The sequence below is a fragment of the Carassius auratus genome, unplaced genomic scaffold (assembly GCF_003368295.1).
Source record: "Carassius auratus strain Wakin unplaced genomic scaffold, ASM336829v1 scaf_tig00014308, whole genome shotgun sequence".
Taxonomy (NCBI): Eukaryota; Metazoa; Chordata; class Actinopteri; order Cypriniformes; family Cyprinidae; genus Carassius; species Carassius auratus.
Window position 1 is genome coordinate 647501 of NW_020524488.1, and position 22907 is coordinate 670407.

The 22907-nt window shown below is 34.1% G+C and overlaps 2 protein-coding genes across 9 annotated transcripts; one reads left to right on the forward strand and one right to left on the reverse strand.

Annotated features, from left to right (window-relative positions):
• Positions 1–4656: 4656 nt before the first annotated feature.
• LOC113074320 (uncharacterized) lies at positions 4657–12267 on the forward strand. 3 transcript variants are annotated; one of them, XM_026247123.1, is made up of 7 exons: positions 4657–4879; positions 5269–5382; positions 6931–7863; positions 8800–8896; positions 9436–9546; positions 11042–11208; positions 11380–12267. In XM_026247123.1, exons 3-7 carry the CDS (start codon positions 7508–7510, stop codon positions 11984–11986), a joined length of 1338 nt encoding a protein of 445 aa, XP_026102908.1. In that variant the 5' UTR covers positions 4657–4879; positions 5269–5382; positions 6931–7507; the 3' UTR covers positions 11987–12267. The 3 variants fall into 3 exon arrangements, with proteins under 3 accessions (XP_026102908.1, XP_026102909.1, XP_026102910.1); XM_026247124.1 differs by lacking the exon at positions 5269–5382; XM_026247125.1 differs by having other exon boundaries at positions 11042–11487.
• Positions 12268–12393: 126 nt separating this feature from the next.
• On the reverse strand, positions 12394–22652 carry LOC113074321 (uncharacterized). Of its 6 annotated transcripts, XM_026247127.1 has the most exons (15): positions 22542–22650; positions 22048–22161; positions 19409–19440; positions 19103–19224; positions 18735–18767; positions 18456–18545; positions 18261–18332; positions 17057–17145; positions 16635–16737; positions 16341–16446; positions 16001–16053; positions 15212–15281; positions 14737–14796; positions 14560–14619; positions 13456–13636 (listed from the first exon to the last, which is right to left on the reverse strand). In XM_026247127.1, the coding sequence occupies exons 2-15, from the start codon at positions 22137–22139 to the stop codon at positions 13593–13595; spliced, it is 1026 nt and encodes a 341-aa protein (XP_026102912.1). In that variant the 5' UTR covers positions 22140–22161; positions 22542–22650; the 3' UTR covers positions 13456–13592. The 6 variants fall into 6 exon arrangements, 5 of the variants coding, with proteins under 5 accessions (XP_026102914.1, XP_026102916.1, XP_026102912.1 ...); XM_026247130.1 differs by lacking the exon at positions 22048–22161 and having other exon boundaries at positions 22542–22652; XM_026247128.1 differs by lacking the exon at positions 18735–18767.
• Positions 22653–22907: the final 255 nt, after the last annotated feature.

Genomic DNA, 22907 nt, shown 5'->3' on the forward strand with positions numbered 1-22907 from the left:
TTGCAATCTAGTGCCGCCCACTCTCATCCTGGCAGCTTCTTGGAAAGCCTGGAGTCCATGCCATGCACTTGATGCCGCACCATTCTCTTGACAAAATGTCAGCAGCATCCCTGTTGCTATCGGTCCGCTCAAACCACACCTGGCAATTTCTTTTGTATTGGGGGAAAGGAGTTCCAGTGAGGGGGAAGTTTTGGAGCTTGAAGCCCGTGGCTGAGCGGATAGAGTGCGGAAAGCAAGAGCACCATATGATAAAGCCTCAAGCCCAGTACTCACATCTATAGGGTAAAGAAACTCAGGACTTACGTAAGGATATGACAAAGCGAGGGCTCTCGCTTGGGCCTCTGAGTAATATGAATCAGGAGAGGGCAGGAGCCAACGTACTGGCAGCAGTGCCCTGAGTATGGAGCTGTTTGTGACCCATCCCCGCCACAGCATCAGATGACAGGATGCACTAACACTGCCTCATTCCCTGTCCAGCTCCCAGAAAAAAACAAAAACAAAAAAAAACAGCACAGTGCATTTTCTTCTGAGAATGATGAAGTTTATTTACATCAGCCACAGGGTAAGATTTATCCAGTCTCACATCTACATTATCATCAGTTTTCACACCTATTATTGCTGCAGACATTCAGATGGCCCAAGAGCAGTGGTTTGTAAGAGCTGAAGTTTTGCAATTTTTTCGATGTTAAAATATTTTCTCCTATGACAGCTTAATAGGCAGAGACAGATATAAGTAAGCCATTTGAAGCTTATTTTCTCCGAAAAGACTGTGTAAACACTGTGTCTCTGTGACTTGATCGCAACGTGTGATATCAATGTTTGTGAAGTATCCAGACCCACCCTACAAGCAACATAATTTTACCTAATGGGGTGAGCCTGAGTGGGACTATCTTATTGTCTGACCAATGGCAGACGAATGGGAGTGTTCAGAACACGTATTTGAAATAGGTCTTATTCAGTACAATCTGCATATTTATGTGCGCAGAAAAGGTTTTTGTACAACAGGTCTGCTGGATTAATAACAAGATGTTTGGATACACATCTGTTCGTACTGTACCTTCATTCTAATGCTGATGAATCTGGGTTATTGAATGACTGAGCGCATGCCCCAAAAGCCAAGGGCCCTCTAAATGCTTTTCATATACGAGATGCGCATTAAGCGCTGACATGAGAATGGCTGGTTTTTACAGTGTTTATCACAACGACAACCGTCTGTGTGTCAGAGCTGAACACACTTCTCATGTATCCTGCTTGTAGCAAATGAAAATATAATGTATCTGAAGCTGTAATTAAATATTGTGCAACAGTGCATATTAAATGTTTTTTTGTTTTAAATGCAGCATACATATTTATGAGAAGGACCCAAGTAGAGGACACAAACACAGTTACTTGTTTGGTTTATATAATCATTACAGGCGTGTAAATGTTTAATTTACATTTCATTATTTTTTCATTTTCATTTAAATTTGTAGTTAAAATAACTGAAATAAGTATATTTTAAAGTTTAGAATTAGACAGCCTTTGGCACAGAGGCTTACGCTAAAAACTCATCAGTGGACGTTTCTCCTCATCAGTATAGACTATATTTTTTCTCATTCTCACTAATTCAAGTTTTTATATGAATGAATCTCTGAAGGGTGCCAACTGTCTTCAGAAAAGTTTCGGTGACATTTTCATTTTATCTGATAAAGTAGAGTTTATGAGCGCAGCCCTGCTTTGTTTACAGTCGTTACAGGGGAAACTTATGTATTTCTGATGTTCCAAATGTGCTTACTGCTGGCAGAGAATGAATGTGCATTTTCAATTATCCCATCTGCAGTTTTTGTTCAGACCAATGCGAAAATCCACACACACAATCCTGTTTTAAATGAATATTATAATTTATATTTCAGACTTATCTATCTTCTTTAAAAAAATAATAATAATAACTTTTAAAAAGTTTATAGTTTTAGAATTTATTTAGTTTTTGTGAAAGCTGTAAATCAATTGCTATTTCGTGGTTTAAAGCATAAAAGAAAGCCATTATAACGTACATTAAAAAACAAAAAAAAAAAAAAATTGGAAACATTGGATACAACTGTGAGGCATAATTGTGCAGCAGCAAGCATCACATCAAAAAAGGCTGATCTAGGTAAATGTGTACAAATATATAGGGTCCAATTCCTATATTTTGCCTGGGGCCCCCAAATCACTGGTTATGGCAATTTTAGGCTATATTCAATGAAATACTGTATTCCACATTTCTTCTTTAAGCCTAGTTTTATGTTTTGAACAGTGTGTTAACCCTTTATTAGAACACGGTGAACCTTCCTGTAAGAGAATGGTCTTCAACAATTTCATAATGGGAACATCAGCACAATAGCATGCACTGGCCCCCGTCCAAGTCTCTTGATTTAATTTCAAACAGATTTATTCATCAGCTCAGAATTTTGATTTGGAAGGGAGTCACGCTGAATTGGTGTAACATCTCTGTTATATCAGCTTGGCAAATCATAAATTCAGGTATTCACTAATGCTTTTAGCAGTATTTTTTACGAGTGAATTAGTGTAATCGGATTAGTTAGTAATTAGTTAGAAAAACAGACACATTGAATTGTTTGTGGAGTCAATTTAGCTTTGATAGATGAATAACATTTCATGAACACCAAGTTTAATGATTAAGCAGGATAAATGTTTTGTTTTGGATATAGTGCTCAGTTACTGTAAATTACTGTATAAATTACTGTATACAATAATTATTGCACTGTTTAACATTGTGGAAATGCAGGAGACACATCACATTGCATTAAAGTTCCACCTTATTCTTATTCCAGACCATAACATTTCCCTCTGGCACATAAAAACTAAAGTCACTGTTGACCAAATTTTTAACTATCAAAGGGGTTCATAAATATGAATGACACCACTTTCAAAAATTGCTACAGATCAAAGCATTAGCTAAAATGCCATCGATGTAATTTTACCATCTCAACACCAGGTCATTATCACTGTACTATTGAGATTTGGAGTGACGACTGGCTTTATGATCTCAACCTGTTACCAATTATGTGTTTTTTTGTATATGTCTGCTTCCTGCTGTATACAGTTTGTTAGTTCTCATCCTCTTCATTATATCCCCAGGCCATCTCTCTCTCTCTCTCTCTCTCTCACACACACACACATTCCCAATGGATGGAGAACTTCAGACCTTTTCTTCTGATAAGGCTAATGTGTTTTGACACGATGTACAGGTTTCTACCTCAACATCAAAAAGTGATTCCTCGCTAGGGTTTTTATCTAAAACCATGTGGAGCACATTGTTTCTGTGCAAGCTTAGGAAGCAAATTTCTCATATATCGGGATAATCCACATGCAATGTGACTGGGCCTTTCTAAGTGCCAGTTCAGGAAAAAACAGGAATATGATCCACTCAAGCCAGCAGTGCTATCGGCATATCACACCTATAGGGTCTAAAGTGGATTTAGAAATAACTTTTTTTTTACCAGACCCAACTTCTTTTTTTCTTTTTTTTTTGATGAAGATGAAGATGATGACTGCCTCACTATTTCTTATTCAGTAATGCACATGAAATGAAAAAATTGTGAAAAACGTTTTTTTTTTTTTTTTAATCTATTTGCCTTGAATTAAATCAAATATAATTACATTTACATCTAAATTTTAGCAGATTTTTTTCTCTCTAATTAAACCATCTCTAAGCTTACTTCATAAAAGTGATACAACAGAATAATCATCTGCTCAAATGAGCATGTAATTGTCCTTAAATGATGTGTCTTAAGTGATGTTGTAGTCATGTTTTTAATAGAACACCAGTACATTTTGAATCCTTCCTGACAGTCACTTTATCCGTGTTTGTTTGGATCAATTATGTCAGCAATATCATGGTATTATAGGATTATAAAAATTGCATGGTTTCATGCTACGCTGCAAAATTATATATTTTGTGGGTAGAAAATAAATGTAAGGCATTATAATACCTCAAGTCAAGTCTGTGGGCTGAAAGCTATATTTTGTGTTGACATGTTGTAATTGGAATCAATCTGTATTGTAATTTTGCCCATACCTTTAAAAAATGTGACATGAAATGTAGTTTTGCTTAACCTATATGAATTTAGTATAAAAACACTGGTTCTGGGTAACTGCTGTACATCAAGCATTAAAAAGTACTCAATCGTGCGATCAAGAAAAACAGCAATTGCCTATATTAGTTGTGAAGTTCATTATGGACACATTTGGTCATATGCACCATGTGACCCTGCAGTGAAGATTAAGCAGCACCAGAGAGGTGTAAGAGGCCGTTCCATCCCTGAGGGCTCAGCATTTTGACTCAAAGCCATGAATCGCTCTGTGTCGCCCCCGCCACCCACCCCTGTTCTCCATTTTCAGTTTCACACAAACATATAAAATACACAGACAAGGTGTACTAAAAACCTAGTATGCCCACACAATATAGGGCCTACACATCCTTTGATTTAAGAATATGGTTTTGGGTAAGCACATCACAATGGGTATTTCCTGCATGACAAGATGCACTATGAATGTTTTCCTTACATATATTGCAGTGGTAGCACATCCCAACAGTTTTTCCCTCCTGCCTGATTAGATTTGCTTAGACTCGAGTTGTAAAGATGACAGAATTAACTTCTGGTCTTAAGCACGTCCTGATTTTGCCAAGTCCTCGTTGTCCTGAGACCAATATTTTTTTATGATGACCCTGGGACAACAACTGCCTCAGCCAATCAAAGTTTATGACGTCATCACTATGTGCGCAGTGCAGAGTCCGCCAAAATAACAGTAACGCCCCTCTTACAAATTCAAAGAAAAGAAAAACTGTCCTGCATCTGCAAGCACCGTGATACCAGAGAAGATAGCAAGTAAAAAGGTAAGACCACAACTTTTTATTTTCTCGTATAAATTTATATCAGTATATTAATGATAGTACAATTCATATTTATTTTTAGATTATTTTTTACCACCGAAGTTTTAACGTTAGTTTGCATTGGAAAGTTAGCCTAAATAGCCGTTCCTACTAGTCCAGACTGATTCGGTTAAAACAGTCTGATAAATGTTGTTTTTACATTTATTTCATTTTTTATTTTGTCCCAAACTATAAAAAGGCTGCGATTAAATAGTGGCCGTATTGCGATCTTATTTTCTGCCGGTTTAGCGCTCGGACTGCCGCCTCCACAAATTCTCTTAATATTTCTCTCGTTAACATGTAAAGTTACATCACTGTGCCATTGTCCATTTCCGTTTCGTTGCATCCAGTAGCAGTCAAAGACAAACGTCCGAAATGCGGAACAAAACAGCGCTAGTTTGCTCGCCGCACGGACCATTCAGCTCGGTCCACCATCAGACAGTACTGCAATTCGCTGCGAGATCCAGGTAGAAGCGATTTATTACTAATCTATTACTGTAATAATCCGTGATCACTGATTTATTCTGTTACATATGAATATGATGACCTCAAGTCATTACTGATTTATTCTGTTACATATGAATATGATGACCTCAAGTCATCACTGATTTATTGTTACATATGAATATGATGACCTCAAGTCATTACTGATTTATTCTGTTACATATGAATATGATGACCTCAAGTCATCACTGATTTATTGTTACATATGAATATGATGACCTCAAGTCATCACTGATTTATTCTGTTACATATGAATATGATGACCTCAAGTCATTACTGATTTATTCTGTCAAATATGAATATGATGACCTCAAGTCATTACTGATTTATTCTGTTACATATGAATATGATGACCTCAAGTCATTACTGATTTATTCTGTCAAATATGAATATGATGACCTCAAGTCATTACTGATTTATTCTGTTACATATGAATATGATGACCTCAAGTCATTACTGATTTATTCTGTCAAATATGAATATGATGACCTCAAGTCATTACTGATTTATTGTTACATATGAATATGATGACCTCAAGTCATCACTGATTTTTTGTTACAAATTAATATGATGACCTCAAGTCATCACTGATTTATTGTTACATATGAATATGATGACCTCAAGTCATCACTGATTTATTGTTACATATGAATATGATGACCTCAAGTCATCACTGATTTATTCTGTTACATATGAATATGATGACCTCAAGTCATCACTGATTTATTGTTACATATGAATATGATGACCTCAAGTCATCACTGATTTATTGTTACATATGAATATGATGACCTCAAGTCATTACTGATTTATTGTTACATATGAATATGATGACCTCAAGTCATCACTGATTTATTGTTACAAATGAATATGATGACCTCAAGTCATCACTGATTTATTCTGTTACATATGAATATGATGACCTCAAGTCATCACTGATTTATTGTTACATATGAATATGATGACCTCAAGTCATCACTGATTTATTGTTACATATGAATATGATGACCTCAAGTCATTACTGATTTATTGTTACAAATGAATATGATGACCTCAAGTCATCACTGATTTATTGTTACATATGAATATGATGACCTCAAGTCATTACTGATTTATTCTGTTACATATGAATATGATGACCTCAAGTCATCACTGATTTATTGTTACATATGAATATGATGACCTCAAGTCATCACTGATTTATTGTTACAAATGAATATGATGACCTCAAGTCATCACTGATTTATTCTGTTACATATGAATATGATGACCTCAAGTCATCACTGATTTATTGTTACAAATGAATATGATGACCTCAAGTCATCACTGATTTATTGTTACATATGAATATGACCTAAAGTCATCATATGAATGCTAATGTATTATTACGGTTTTAAATCTGTTTAGAAGAAGTTACAGTAAGCATTGCATTGTTTTCTTGAGATTATCATGGATTTTAACTTGACATTATTGATGTTTAGTCAAATTTTTCGGGTCCCTTTGCTTTTTAGATTTCGACATCAGAGATGGAGGAATTCATAAAAACAACGGTCTACAAAGAGGAGCGCTTTAAAGGAAACAAAAAAGAGACTGATATAACAGTCCATGTTTTAGAAAAGGATTTAGATGCCTGTGCATTTATACAGCAAAGACTCACTACCATAAACACCTCCAAAGATGCCAACTTCAGGACTGTGAATTCTGCAAGTTTGCAAAATCAAAAAAAATGGATATTTCTTGTTTTCATGCAAACGGTCTGGAGCATGCACGCAACGAAGTCGACGTGCCAAAGGATGCAAGGCCTATGTTTCCTTTAAAAAGAGGACAGACTGGCTCAACAAACTGGTTATAGTCGAAAGGCTTTACACCATTCATTCAGGACATGACCCATCAAGTTCTTCTGAGGGCCACTTAGAAAACATTAGTCAAGAGCTAGTCAAGCATATTCAGGATTTAATATCTCTTGGTGTTAAACCAGATACAATTCTCCTAAAATCACATGAGTGGTCAAAAGAACAAGGACATACTGATCTCAACAACCGAGCTTATTTTGTTACCCCAAAAGATATTGAAAATATTCGCACATGTATGATGCGAAAAAATCAGCAACACAAAGATGATGCCACTAGTACCTCACGCCTTCTGGAGGGCCCTTTTAAAGACTATGTTATTTTTTATCAGCCTTATAGTCCTCAAACAGATCTTGTCATAGTTCTGCAAACACCGTCCATGAGAGACAACCTTCAAGAATACGGAAGAGATATTGTTTTTATGGATGCGACACATGGTGTCAACCAGTACGGTTTTCCTTTATTTACATTACTTGTCAGGGACAGTCATGGTCATGGAATCCCTGTTACCTATATCATCTTGGGGAATGAAAAGCAAGAGACACTTCAGTTGGCACTGGAAGAACTGAAACCAACATTTCCTGTACCTCCGAGGTAAATACAAACAGAAATGAATAAATTAAATTAAAATGTTTAATATAGTTTTTTTAATATATACAATAAATGTTTCAATACTGTTTTGGGTATACTCAGTTTCTTAAAGGGTCAGTTCAACCAAAGATCACCTGAATGAGTACATAGCAACTGCAATTAATGTACCATATTTAATCTAGTGCACAGCAAAGTGTATCCTCTGCACAGGATGTCTAAAAACACATGGCTATATGTATTACACAGATTGTGTAATTAGGAGTCGAGCACCGATTTTGAGTCTATGGTCGCCCATAGAACTGCTTTGTGGGAAAGTTATGAAATTTGCCACACTGATAGAGGACAGTTTCACCATTAACTGCAGTAAATGTCTCCAAACTTTACAGTGCCACCACATGTACAAATTCATGTTTATGTTAAATGTAAATTCTTAACAAAATTATTTTTTTCCCTTATTCCTTGGCTCAGTACAATTCAGTTGCTGCCATCATGTAATTGTGCAATTATCTATGTCCTTTTCCATAAAATAAAATTTTTCCCGGTAATTTTTCCCACCCAAAAAAAACAACAACAACTAATCTTCCCTTAAATGGTTGCTCCAATTTTCTAGAAAATCAAATCAGATAATCTTCAAACTATGCTGGTAAAAAAAAGTTATCAGAAGCTTTTTGATAAACCCAACGATTCTTGAATAACATGCAAACAAATTCGAAGAAGGGCATGCAAACTTGGACTCAAGGCCATATTTCTGCAATGGTTTAGCATATTTAGACCAAACTTGCTACTTGGTAGATGTTACAGTACAAATTGGTTTGGTTAGTAACTTCTAAAGATGGTAAACAACAAAGTATAAAACATAAGGCATTTTTATCAGCAAATATCTGTAATATGTTATATTTTTCTCTGGCTTGAAGCTTAAAATGTTTCTATTTTTATTAGGTGCTTTATGGTTGATAAAGACCAGGCTGAAATCAATTCCATCCGTAAGGTATTCAATGAGTCAGACGTTCTCCTCTGTTGGTACCATGTAACACAAGTAAGTACGAAGTTAAGATATAATTCTTTTTAAAATGAATATTAATATATGGTTATAATATTAATACGAGTTAAAATTTATATTACAAACAGTTTTAGCATTTACTGCAGTTATTATTTAGTTATTTAACTTCCATTGGCTAAATTAGCAGTGGATAAAAAATAACTATAATGTAGATACAACTGAGAATACAGCTAGCCTATAAAATGACTTAATGTTATCTGGGTAATAAACCTCAAAGTGGCTTCATGTCAGTCTGCCAGTCATCAGCACAGTTTTAATTATTATTCCTGATTACATTACAGTTTGGCTCCTAATTCAGTTTTTATTTTAATTTTTTTGGGAGAAATACATTTTTGGGGCAAAGTTTTCCTGGGCTATAGTAATAACATATTTTTGTTGTTTTGTTTTGAGTAACCCTTAACTGTAAAAAATTGTTGCCATCAATTGATTGTAATAATTCTAGCCAAGTGTCAGGCCAATGGAAGTTCTCACCTGTTTAAATTACTTTCCATTTGCCCACCATTTATTACACACAGGCAGTAACTCGATGGCTGTCAAGATCTGAATCTGGTGTGAGTGGACCTGAAAAGGCAGATTCAAGAGCGCACATCATGCAGTTCATGTCAGAGCTGAAATCCTGTTCAACGGTGTGTTTCTATTTCAATTGTTTTAAAGTACAATTTTATCTTGTAATGTGACATTCATGAAACTTTGGTAACAAGCTTGTAACAATATTTCGTTTATAAAGTATAAAGTTTTTATAAAATGTTGTGTACGTGTGTGTGTGTGTGTGTGTGTGTGTCTGTATATATATATATATATATATATATATATATATATATATATATATATATATATATACATACATACATACATACATACATATATATGAACAACTACTCAGACAGTGTGCAGATGTATTACTATGCAAAATAAAAAAATTATATTTTAATATACATGAAAATGTTATTTATTCCTGTGATCAAAGTTGAATTTTTTAAAGATTGTTTTGATGAATAAAAAGTTAAAAAGAAGAGCATTATTTATTTAAAATATAAATATTTTCTAACAATATACACTACCATTATTGATAAGAAGTGATAGCAAAGATTTACATTATTTGCAACTATTTATAGTTTGAATAAATGCTGTTCTTTTTAACTTTTTATAAATCAAATAATCCTGAAAAAAAGTTTCCAAAAATAAAATTAAAATGATAATAATAATATGGCAGATTAATATGATTATTTAATAAAAAAATCAGCATATTAAAATGATTTCTGAAGATCATGTGACACTTTATACTGGAGTAATGGCTGATGGAAATTCAGATTTACATAACAGAAATAAATTATATTTTAAAAGATAATAAAATGGAAACCATAATTTTATATTGTAATAACATTATGAAAGATTACGGTTGTAAAGTCTTACTGATCCCTAACTTTTAAACAAAACTTTTGTACACTTTATGTCTGTAAGCATTATATTTGATACATTTGTAAGCATCTCTATTTATATTAATCATCTGTTAATTATTACATAATTACATAATGTTAAATAAGTTAATAAACACATCTCATATTTCTATCTATGTAAATATATATATATATATATATATATATATATATATATATATATATATAGTGATCTATTAAGCATTACATGTTTTATAATGATTAATAAAGGTTATTTAAATTGTTGGCCTCTTCAGGTCAAAAGTTTACATACACTTTACAGTATCAGCAATATGTTATTTTAAATTAATAAGTTTATTTTAGTTCTGTCTTGAATAAGATATTTCAGATGACAGATCTTTACATATATCTTTATATAGTCCACAAGACAAAATAATCATTGAATTTATAATAATGACCCCTTGAGAAAGAATACACAGACTTGCATTTCTTGGGTGTACAATCATGGATATTTTCAGGTGGGTCACTGTTTTAGTAACTGCAAACAGTGTTATTATATTTGTTTATTCTATCATGTTTAATATAGGCCAAAAATGGTTTGAGACATTTTTATCTATTAAGGACATTACAGATTCTTAGTACTCCAACTGCACACACTTGGGTATAGGTCTGCAGTTCTTATACTAATAACGTCAAACATGATTTTCCTTGTCCATTTTTACAGGAACATGAATTTAAGAAGAAATCTGAGATGTTTCACTGCCAGTTTAAGAACTTAAAAGATGTCTGCAAGTACTTCAGGAACCACTGGGAGACAATTGGTCATCTGTGGTCTAACTTCGGAAGATGTTATAAGCATGGAGACTCTGACACAAACAATCTAATAGAACGGTATTTATAATTTTTATGCATGTTTACTGCATTATGTATTTTTGGACTTGCTAGTGTATTTTGGAAGCTAGTGTAGTGTTTTGAGTATTTATTAATTTGTTCAAAAGTGTACATTGTAATAATTCCAACCTGTTGCTGCACTTCATTCTGATCAAATTTTCCCCCTTATAGTTTCTTCCACCGTTTAAAATACCAATTCCTCTGTGGCATCCGCAATCGTAGATTGGATCGTTTGATTGCTGTGCTGCTGAACAAGACTGACAAGTACTTCAATATAATACAGGATTTGCAGTCTGTTGGGAGGGTCAGTAACCCTTTGGAATGCAAAATGGAAGAAATAAAGCAATCTGCTGAGAGGATGCTAGAGAATGGATGGGCCATGAAAATTACCATAGCTTCAAAAGAAACATATGTATACAATGTTCCATCTGAGAATAATCCACATGTAGTTTACTGTGTGTGTCCTGCAGAACAGTTCTGCAGTTGTGAAGCTGGTAAAAGGGCACATACGTGTAAGCATCTCTTTTTATTAAGTCTTCTCACTTGCTGTGGTCCTGAGAATTTTCCAGACATGGACACACAACTGCAGGCCCATGCCAATAACTTGATTCGAACAAATAAGTATAGCATTACTGCAAAGCCTCAAAAAACAATAGAGGTTGAAAGCTTATTTGGAAGAGCAGCATCAAAACCGTGTATTGTGACAAGTATATGTGACTGCTGTACTTTCTCATACCATAAATATGTGCTTGTCTACTGCTTGCGAAGGGACTTTTGAATGAGGTGATTGAGACAAAATCAAGAAGTTCTATGAACAATTCAGTAGAGCCGATACAAAATGAAATTGAGAATGAAAGTGCATATGAAGATATGCGTCGTACAACTATCAGGAAACTGGAAAGCGTACTGAAGATTCTACAGACATGGGAGAGAATTCCAGAGGATATTGCCCATAAAGTGAATGAACTAGAAGTGCAAACAAAAGAAGAAAGTATGAACATTAATGGATTTGGGAGACTTTGTGATGCGGACATGTCACGTAAAATACATCCACTGTTTGCAACAAGAAAAAGAAAGACAGACAGAGAAACAAACTCAAAAACAAGGACATCTGTCACATCAAGTTTTCCTGTTAAGTCAAGAAGAAAACACAGAGCAAACAGTGGGCCAAAAAAGTAATTCAAATAAAGTTTAAAAGAAATGTTTTATTCAAGTGCATATTTTTGCCATTTTTATCAAACTTTGTATTTGTTATCTAATACATCTCTGTTACCTTCAGTAATCCAATATATATTTACTATAAAACTGACCACAAAAATAAAACTTTGTATTTTGTATTTGTCTAGAATGAAATAAAAATCAAATTATGATCAAGTAATCTGAACTTTCCTGTTTTTGTTTACAAATCTGAACTGATTTGTATGATGTGACTTCCACATTAGTATATGTGTGCCCCTTATGGGTGCTGAGTTTTTTTCATACAGTCCTCTAAAAAGGAAAAGAAAAAATCAGCTGCTGTAGGTCCAAAGCGGTGAGTGGCCAAATCCAGCTCTGATTCAGGGCCAAGGTTTTGCACATTAAGCTTCATTTGTTCAATGGTTCTCCTGCAAAACAATATTTAAATGTACATGTTACTTGAGCTGCTATCATCACTTTTCTGTTATAAATCACAAAAGACATTACATTTTTTGCTCTAGTTGATTAACTGACTTCTTGATACAGGGACTAGTTGACAGGCTAAAAAGGTTTGTACAATGGTAATGTAAGAATAAAATGCACATTAGGCCAGTTAAGTTTAACAAACAACTAAAACATCTACAAAAAGTGCTATTTTTTCACTGTGTGCTAATAAAAACTTAAATTCAGTAAGATTTTAATGCCAAAAGAGGGTTTGCGCTAAACCCTTAGTAAATATGGCCCTTAAAACCAAGGAACTTTTGCCATTGGTCGTACATTAAAACAACATTCAAGATGCCCAATCCTTAAAATGTATTTAAATGTTCAGCAAAGCAGACATAAGTTTAAAAATCATTATTTTTCAAAAAGGATGTCAGGCTGAATACAATAAATAATTCATATTTCTTTGGGAAAATAAATACTGATATACAGTGTCACATCTTAACTCACTCCTGGATGTTTTCCTCATAGCCAATAAAGAAAGGTGCAGCCACCAATATATTATAAGACATGATACCAAACAGAGGAAGAAAGAGAGCTTACACAGACATACTTACAGTGTTGCTGGGATGTCCTCTTCATGTATCCCAGAAAGTAGTTGGTCTTTTGGCACAAGTTTGGTCAGTGCCATTCCAAACCCCTTGGCAAGGTCTTCCGCCTCTCCCTCTGTTAAAGTGCTGAATATCGTCACCTTTGTCTTTGCCTTTCTAGGCTGCTGCAGCACATTGGGTGGAACATCTTTTTTGCCAACCTATGCATAAACAAGTACAGTGTCACAGATGCAAAGCATGTGAGCAGAGAGCTTTCTAAATATCACTCATGTATTCTATAAATAGCCATAAGAGGCAATGTGGCAAACTGTGTATGATTTGTGACCACTAATAATCCAAGATGATGCACCTTGCATTTAAAAAACAGTGATATTTATGCTTCTTATTAACTTGCAGCCCTTAAACTATTTTATTTGGCCACTACATCTTATAACTACTTTTGTGCTTTTATACGTAAATGTAAGCAATACAAACCCTTATTAATGCTCTGAACATGTTTGTGGACATGTTTTCTCCTTTGACTCTTCACTTCAGCTCATCTTCATCTACCTGGTAGGTCTTTCCTTGTGCTGTTAGCCTTCCTAAAACTTTATACACTTTCTTTTCTTTTTCCTGCACTCCCTCGTGTTCCCTATGTCTTTCTCCATTGTGCTTATGCCTCTCTTCCTTCTTGGTTTCCTCCATCTCTTCCTCGCTGCAACAGGCCACAGGTTTACCTATGGCCTCCAACATGGATATAACTTTCTCTTTTGTTCAAAAATATGTCAGAATGTGTGATTACTAGCTAACAACACCTGTTTCTAAACAAACAATACTTGTGTCTAACACAAACAAACTAAACTCAGACACTCCTTTTCTGACATGATTTCTGATATGAAAAATGACAAATATCGACTGATATATCGGTTGACCACTAGAGAAAATAACAACAAACAGACCATATATGAGAACTAGGGCCTTGTTTGGGCCTGCAAATGTGCATAGTGTTTACACTGACTCATCGAATATGAATTGAAAACTAATTTGGAAAATGGCTATCCCAGGTGAAGTGACTGTAATAGTGCAAATGAGGTTTAGCCAAAGTTCAGTTAGGTCAGTCAAATGCAAGAATTAGAAAAGTTACCCTGTTGTAGTGCAGAGCCTTCATCAGATGCAGAGGTCTCAACTAACACGTCTGGGTCAGCTGTGTTAAACAGAATACATAAATGTGAGAGATAATCTAAATGAGACTTCATAACAACTGGTGCAAGAGATCCAACCAGTCAATAACAAAAAAGTCATTAATATAATATATAATTACCTGAGTGTGCTGCAGTATCTGATGCAGGCAAAGAGATTTGTGCCAATGGGTTGCTGTCTTCTGTATAGAAGGTTATACACTAAATTTTGTGACATCACCTACAACAAATGTGCTTATGACTAGTGCATAAAAACATCACTACAGTCATAAAGAAAACAAGATGAGTGCAAAACCTTTTTGGTGTTTAATGTTACTGGAATGAGTGAGTAAGCAAAGTCTATGTGAATAAAAAATACTAATTGCATTTTTGCATTACATTTTCATTTGTTGAGATAAAAGAGCCATGCAGTAGAGTTCACTTCTGTTATGACATTACTTCTTAGATTTACTCATTAAACAGACAATCAAACCACATTTGCCACTTGTTAGGGAACCATGCATACCCTCATTGTATGTGCATTGATAACAGGACAAAGGAGATTGCTTAATGTACCGTATGTGCATGCGTGATGAGACAATTCAAATACAGTTTTACCTTGACATATGTAGCACATGGGTGTGGCTGCACACAGTACATGCAGCACTGCCCCACAGGTACATGCCATCTGTTAAAACAAAATACAGTGAAATCACATATACAATAGGGATGTGAACCTCATGTATACAAGTCTCATATATATATATATATATATATATAAGGCTGTTAAAATAGATTATTTTAACAATCTGTTGATAAGGTTTTAATACAGTAAATGCTTAAAAAAATTATATTCTATACATTGACCCAAATTACCCAGTCAATACACTTAACTCAACCCACTGATCATCTGACTTTAAACTTTCATACAGTGTGAATCCATATGCATACAGTAAATACACATTTAATTCACAAATAATGGAAAGTAATAGTATTAAATGAGCAAGAAATATGTCAAGGGTCCAATTTTCGGAAGGCGAGCTTGTGAAAGGGTTATGTGTAATATACTTATTTACAGCACAGCTATCAGAAGCATATTATGATTTTTACATCAACTTACATCAGCAGAAATACGGAACCTTAACTTAAAAATGTATTTGCCTGATTTTCGTAAAGTTTGAGATATATGTGTCCTAGTGCCATAAGAGAGACTATTTAAAGCTATCCCACATAACTGTGCAAAACTACAGCTTTGATGAGTTCAATTCAGTTAATCGAGGTAATGAAGGTATAAATGGCAAACAAATGTAGCAAAGTTATAAGTAGATTTGTGGCCCTAAAACGACAGCAAAAATATACAAAAAATAAATAACTTATATATACATATACATACATAAATGCACTTACTTTCTTTCTTCCTGAAATATTTTTGGCACAAATTCCACATTTTTTGGTTCGATCTGTAAACATATACAAAAAAAAGTGTTTATTAATTTTTTTTTTTTTGCTTGCATGCACTTTGGTTTATAGATTTTTATTTATTTATTTTGATTGAATAAATATACATTTACTTATTCAACAGTGGCCTGTTACTTTACTTATTTGACTGACAATGGAAGATCTGATTACCCAGTATCCTTCAACAACAGTTTTAAATGAGCAATAAATATGGCAAGGGGCCAAATCTCAGAACTTTTAAATGTATAATAATACCCATTTAAAACATTTCCATCAATAAGGCACATACCTAAAGATTCAAACAAATGTGAGGACAGGCGCATTCTTTCCTGTTGTATTACAGGGCACTGGAAGGAGGTTATAAATCCACCAGCCTTCAGAAATTCAGTGGCAAACTTAAAGGAAGACAAACATTTTTAAAGAATAAAAATAAGATAGAAAGAAACTTATCTGTCACTACAGAATCTGACAATTATTGGCACTTTAATAAAACCATGTACAAAGGAAGATTATGTATGATAATAAGTTTAAATTTAATTTGTTTAAAAAACATGCATGCAATGATCTATGCTTGATAACTTACTGCAAGTGTGTGGATACCACATGACACTGAATCGGTTTGCAAATTATGTTTTGTGGTTTTGAGGTCCCACTCTCCTTTTACTCCCCTTGAGGCTGCAAATGCACTGTAAATCAACAAAATCACAATTGCCACTAGCATACAATTCCAACAATTAATTTCAAAATAAACATTTTGTCATAATCTACTCTTTTTTGTGTGTCCTAATAACAAACTTAAGATACAGTGAGGAGTACTTGTGCTAGTCACGGGAACTAATTGTGCAACAGTGGGACTGTATACTGGATACTATGTGAGTTGTGGATGTGAGGCATTTGATTAGAAATCGGGTCAGCTGGAAAATTAATTATAGTACTAGCAGGTACTGCCATTTTAGATAAATTGGCACTTAAAGTAGACTTTTAAACAAAACAATGAATACTTACGACCAGTGCTGAGCAATTGCTTGGCATTGCCACTCTGTCTCTCCAAGTGAGTTAAAGTAGGTGATGCACCTTCTGTCAACATTGCAATGCTAAAACAGAAATATATGAAGTTATAATAACCATAAGACAATTATTGCAATACCATTCACTCTGCCTTATGGCAAAACATGTAGTCCTGACATTCTCAAAGTGCCATGCTCCAACAACTCACACCAGCAGGAAATTGCACCAGTTTATATGATCCTAACACCTAAGAGCAGAGGTCTCCAAAGGAATCGCTTTCCTGCAAAGTTTAGCTCTAACATACAATAAAACTCACAAGAACCAGGCGCATTCTTTCTTGTTGTATTACAGGGCACTGGAAGGAGGTAATGAAGCCACCAGCCCTCTGAAATTCAGTGGCAAACCAAAGAATGACAAACATTTTATAGCCCCCATATAGGATCTCTCATTTGAATAGATATGATATAGACATTTGATATAGATAACATGAAATAATGCACCTGGTTCTTGTGAGTTTAATTGTATGTTGGAGCATGGAACTTTGAGCATTTCAGGACTGCATGTTTGGACAATTAAATACACAAGAACCTGCTAATTAAGGTCTCACTAGGCATACAAGAAAATTTTAATCAAGTGTGTTGGTAAACTCAGCAGGTAAGTGACCCTCCCAGACCAACTGAAGACCCTGCCTTAAGAGTTTGAAGCCAAGGGGGGCTAAACTGACCTAGTAATTTTAATTACCAGGAACATTTAAGGGGAACAAAAGGATTAATGTGTGGTGTAGCTTATAATAATATGAAACATTTTATTCATAATTTGAACATGTAATAATATATATTAGTTTTTTTTTTTTCTTGAAAGTTTAGAAATGTCAGGGTTTCCCGCAGCATTTGTGAGCTCAGAGCTGCTGTTACTGGAGCCGTTACCGGTGAAACTTCTACCTCTCCTGCTATTAAAGTGTGACCTGTTGGCAGAAAATGAATTTGCGGAGTGCCGCCACGAATAGAGTGTAAGGCTGTGGGAAACACTGAATATACCTGAACTATGTTGCACATTATGTCTATGCTCTATGCTAGCAGAGGTAGACATATCTATTAAAATGAGTGATCCTATATGGGGGCTATATGTCATTTTTTTTTAGGCAAGAATAAAATAGAATCTACATGCGAAAATGTTTTATCCTCAAAAAGGTTTGACTCACAAAAAAGCTCCAGTGATTGCCATTCTCGAGATACACTCCAAACACCTCTGTTGCCCTTTCCAAAATGTTGTTCTGTTGATTTAGAGAAGTGCATGTGACAATCATCTACAGAATCAGGATGCTTTGATGAGCCTAGAAGCTATTCATTAATATAATACCTAAAAAAGAATAAATAAATAAATAACAGTGATATACCTTGAGAAAATAGTGGCTCTTTGCCCTTTTAGATCCATCCAGTATTTTCGTGAGTGCCTGACAATTGATATGTACAACACCTGGGCGATCCTGTTTTAAGGCAAAACAAAATATTGTTTTCCATTTCAACAGAGTTGAATATATTAACGTTACAAATCAAGCTGAACTGTACAGTTTTAAAATTATATTCGTATGTGTATCATTAATTTCTATTTTATTATTAATATTATGCTTATTTAGGTGTACTCTTCAAGATATTGCTGATAAAATTTCACTTACCTTGCTAAGGATATCACATATGGAATTCATGACCTGAATATTTCAAGGACAAATGTGAGATTTAAAATAAATAAGTAAAAAAAAATAACTGCTCTATTTTTTTGTCACACAGAATTGTTTTGAATCATTTATATCACTAGTCCTTTTTCATTCTCTTTAACTATGTAGAAAAAAAAACCTAACCCGGCAAGCAAATACATTTTGTAAAAAAATATTTAGTTAAAAATATACAGAACTCCAGTGGACGAGTAGAACAGAAAACATGTTTGAAGGCTAAATTCTAGAAGTAGGCCATGGTGGCTTGTTTTGGTGGTAGGAAATACGTGACAGAAAATAAGTGTAAGAATTTATAACGGATAATAATTTACCTCGTCAGAAACTTGCTCATCCCTCATTAAAATGTTCAAACTGTTCACTTGAATGTCATATGGCCCCACACTTCCTAATGTGAATCTTGGGCTCTTGTTTTGGAGACACCTTAATGTCTTATCTACGCAGATGAATAATAATTAATAAATGACACATTTTGCAACCACACTAATTTTCATTAACAATAAATATGGGAAATGCAGATCTGAATACATTGTAAAGGTATTTTTATAACAACATGCTGTAAAATAAGTTGCTTATCATGTAGGTTATGGAGAAGCAATCCCCCTTAAGTGAAATCATACCTTCCATTGTGTGCTCTTGGTCACTTGGTGCCCTTTAAATACAGAAGTAACAGACAGTTTTTAATGATAGATCTTATCTCATTATATTGTATAGGTCATTATATAATCATGAGGAAAAGTTTTTTTGAGCAAACTGTAATATCTTAGATCCATCTGGAATTTTGGATTCCAAGATGTTACAGTGAACTGAAAGTTGAAATACATTTAAAGCTGCAGTAGGGAACTTTTGACGCTCTAGCGGTTAATAAACAGAACTGCTTGCGTTGTGCGGAAGAACATTGTAGCCGGAACTACTTCTCTCTGTTTATGTCAATGAAGAATCACAAAGGTACTGGATTACTCCGCCGCGGTACCCCCGAAGCAATCTAAAATAAATCAGTAATGACTTGAGGTCATCATATTCATATGTAACAATAAATCAGTGATGGCTTGAGGTCATCATATTCATATGTAACAGAATAAATCAGTGATGACTTGAGGTCATCATATTCATATGTAACAATAAATCAGTGATGACTTGAGGTCATCATATTCATATGTAACAATAAATCAGTGATGACTTGAGGTCATCATATTCATATGTAACAATAAATCAGTAATGACTTGAGGTCATCATATTCATATGTGACAGAATAAATCAGTGATGACTTGAGGTCATCATATTCATATGTAACAGAATAAATCAGTGATGACTTGAGGTCATCATATTCATATGTAACAAAAAATCAGTGATGACTTGAGGTCATCATATTCATATGTAACAGAATAAATCAGTGATGACTTGAGGTCATCATATTCATATGTAACAGAATAAATCAGTAATGACTTGAGGTCATCATATTCATATGTAACAGAATAAATCAGTAATGACTTGAGGTCATCATATTCATATGTAACAATAAATCAGTGATGACTTGAGGTCATCATATTCATATGTAACAATAAATCAGTGATGACTTGAGGTCATCATATTCATATGTAACAGAATAAATCAGTGATGACTTGAGGTCATCATATTCATATGTAACAATAAATCAGTGATGACTTGAGGTCATCATATTCATATGTGACAGAATAAATCAGTAATGACTTGAGGTCATCATATTCATATGTAACAGAATAAATCAGTGATGACTTGAGGTCATATTCATATGTAACAGAATAAATCAGTAATGACTTGAGGTCATCATATTCATATGTAACAGAATAAATCAGTGATGACTTGAGGTCATCATATTCATATGTAACAAAAAATCAGTAATGACTTGAGGTCATCATATTCATATGTAACAATAAATCAGTGATGACTTGAGGTCATCATATTCATATGTAACAGAATAAATCAGTGATAACTTGAGGTCATCATATTCATATGTAACAATAAATCAGTAATGACTTGAGGTCATCATATTCATATGTAACAATAAATCAGTAATGACTTGAGGTCATCATATTCATATGTAACAGAATAAATCAGTGATGACTTGAGGTCATCATATTCATATGTAACAGAATAAATCAGTAATGACTTGAGGTCATCATATTCATATGTAACAGAATAAATCAGTAATGACTTGAGGTCATCATATTCATATGTAACAGAATAAATCAGTAATGACTTGAGGTCATCATATTCATATGTAACAATAAATCAGTGATGACTTGAGGTCATCATATTCATATGTAACAGAATAAATCAGTAATGACTTGAGGTCATCATATTCATATGTAACAATAAATCAGTGATGACTTGAGGTCATCATATTCATATTTGACAGAATAAATCAGTAATGACTTGAGGTCATCATATTCATATGTAACAGAATAAATCAGTAATGACTTGAGGTCATCATATTCATATGTAACAGAATAAATCAGTAATGACTTGAGGTCATCATATTCATATGTAACAATAAATCAGTGATGACTTGAGGTCATCATATTCATATGTAACAGAATAAATCAGTAATGACTTGAGGTCATCATATTCATATTTGACAGAATAAATCAGTAATGACTTGAGGTCATCATATTCATATGTAACAGAATAAATCAGTAATGACTTGAGGTCATCATATTCATATTTGACAGAATAAATCAGTAATGACTTGAGGTCATCATATTCATATGTAACAGAATAAATCAGTAATGACTTGAGGTCATCATATTCATATGTAACAGAATAAATCAGTAATGACTTGAGGTCATCATATTCATATGTAACAGAATAAATCAGTAATGACTTGAGGTCATCATATTCATATGTAACAGAATAAATCAGTAATGACTTGAGGTCATCATATTCATATGTAACAATAAATCAGTGATGACTTGAGGTCATCATATTCATATGTAACAGAATAAATCAGTAATGACTTGAGGTCATCATATTCATATTTGACAGAATAAATCAGTAATGACTTGAGGTCATCATATTCATATGTAACAGAATAAATCAGTAATGACTTGAGGTCATCATATTCATATTTGACAGAATAAATCAGTAATGACTTGAGGTCATCATATTCATATGTAACAGAATAAATCAGTAATGACTTAAGGTCATCATATTCATATGTAACAATAAATCAGTGATCACGGATTATTACAGTAATAGATTAGTAATAAATCGCTTCTACCTGGATCTCGCAGCGAATTGCAGTACTGTCTGATGGTGGACCGAGCTGAATGGTCCGTGCGGCGAGCAAACTAGCGCTGTTTTGTTCCGCATTTCGGACGTTTGTCTTTGACTGCTACTGGATGCAACGAAATGGAAATGGACAATGGCACAGTGATGTAACTTTACATGTTAACGAGAGAAATATTAAGAGAGGCGGCAGTCCGAGCGCTAAACCGGCAGAAAATAAGATCGCGATACGGCCACTATTTAATCGCAGCCTTTTTATAGTTTGGGACAAAATAAAAAATTAAATAAAAGTAAAAACAACATTTATCAGACTGTTTTAACCGAATCAGTCTGGACTAGTAGGAACGGCTATTTAGGCTAACTTTCCAATGCAAACTAACGTTAAAACTTCGGTGGTAAAAAATAATCTAAAAATAAATATGAATTGTACTATCATTAATATACTGATATAAATTTATACGAGAAAATAAAAAGTTGTGGTCTTACCTTTTTACTTGCTATCTTCTCTGGTATCACGGTGCTTGCAGATGCAGGACAGTTTTTCTTTTCTTTGAATTTGTAAGAGGGGCGTTACTGTTATTTTGGCGGACTCTGCACTGCGCGCATAGTGATGACGTCATAAACTTTGATTGGCTGAGGCAGTTGTTGTCCCAGGGTCATCATACAAAAATATTGGTCTCAGGACAACGAGGACTTGGCAAAATCAGGACGTGCCTGGTCTTAAGCAGGTAGGTCAGATTGATTTTCAAAACAGGTGAAACAGACACTCTAGTCCACTGAAAAAAAGTCTCTTCCATCTGTTAATACTGACTGTCAGAATCTGTTAATTTTCATTTAGGGCATCAAAGTTTG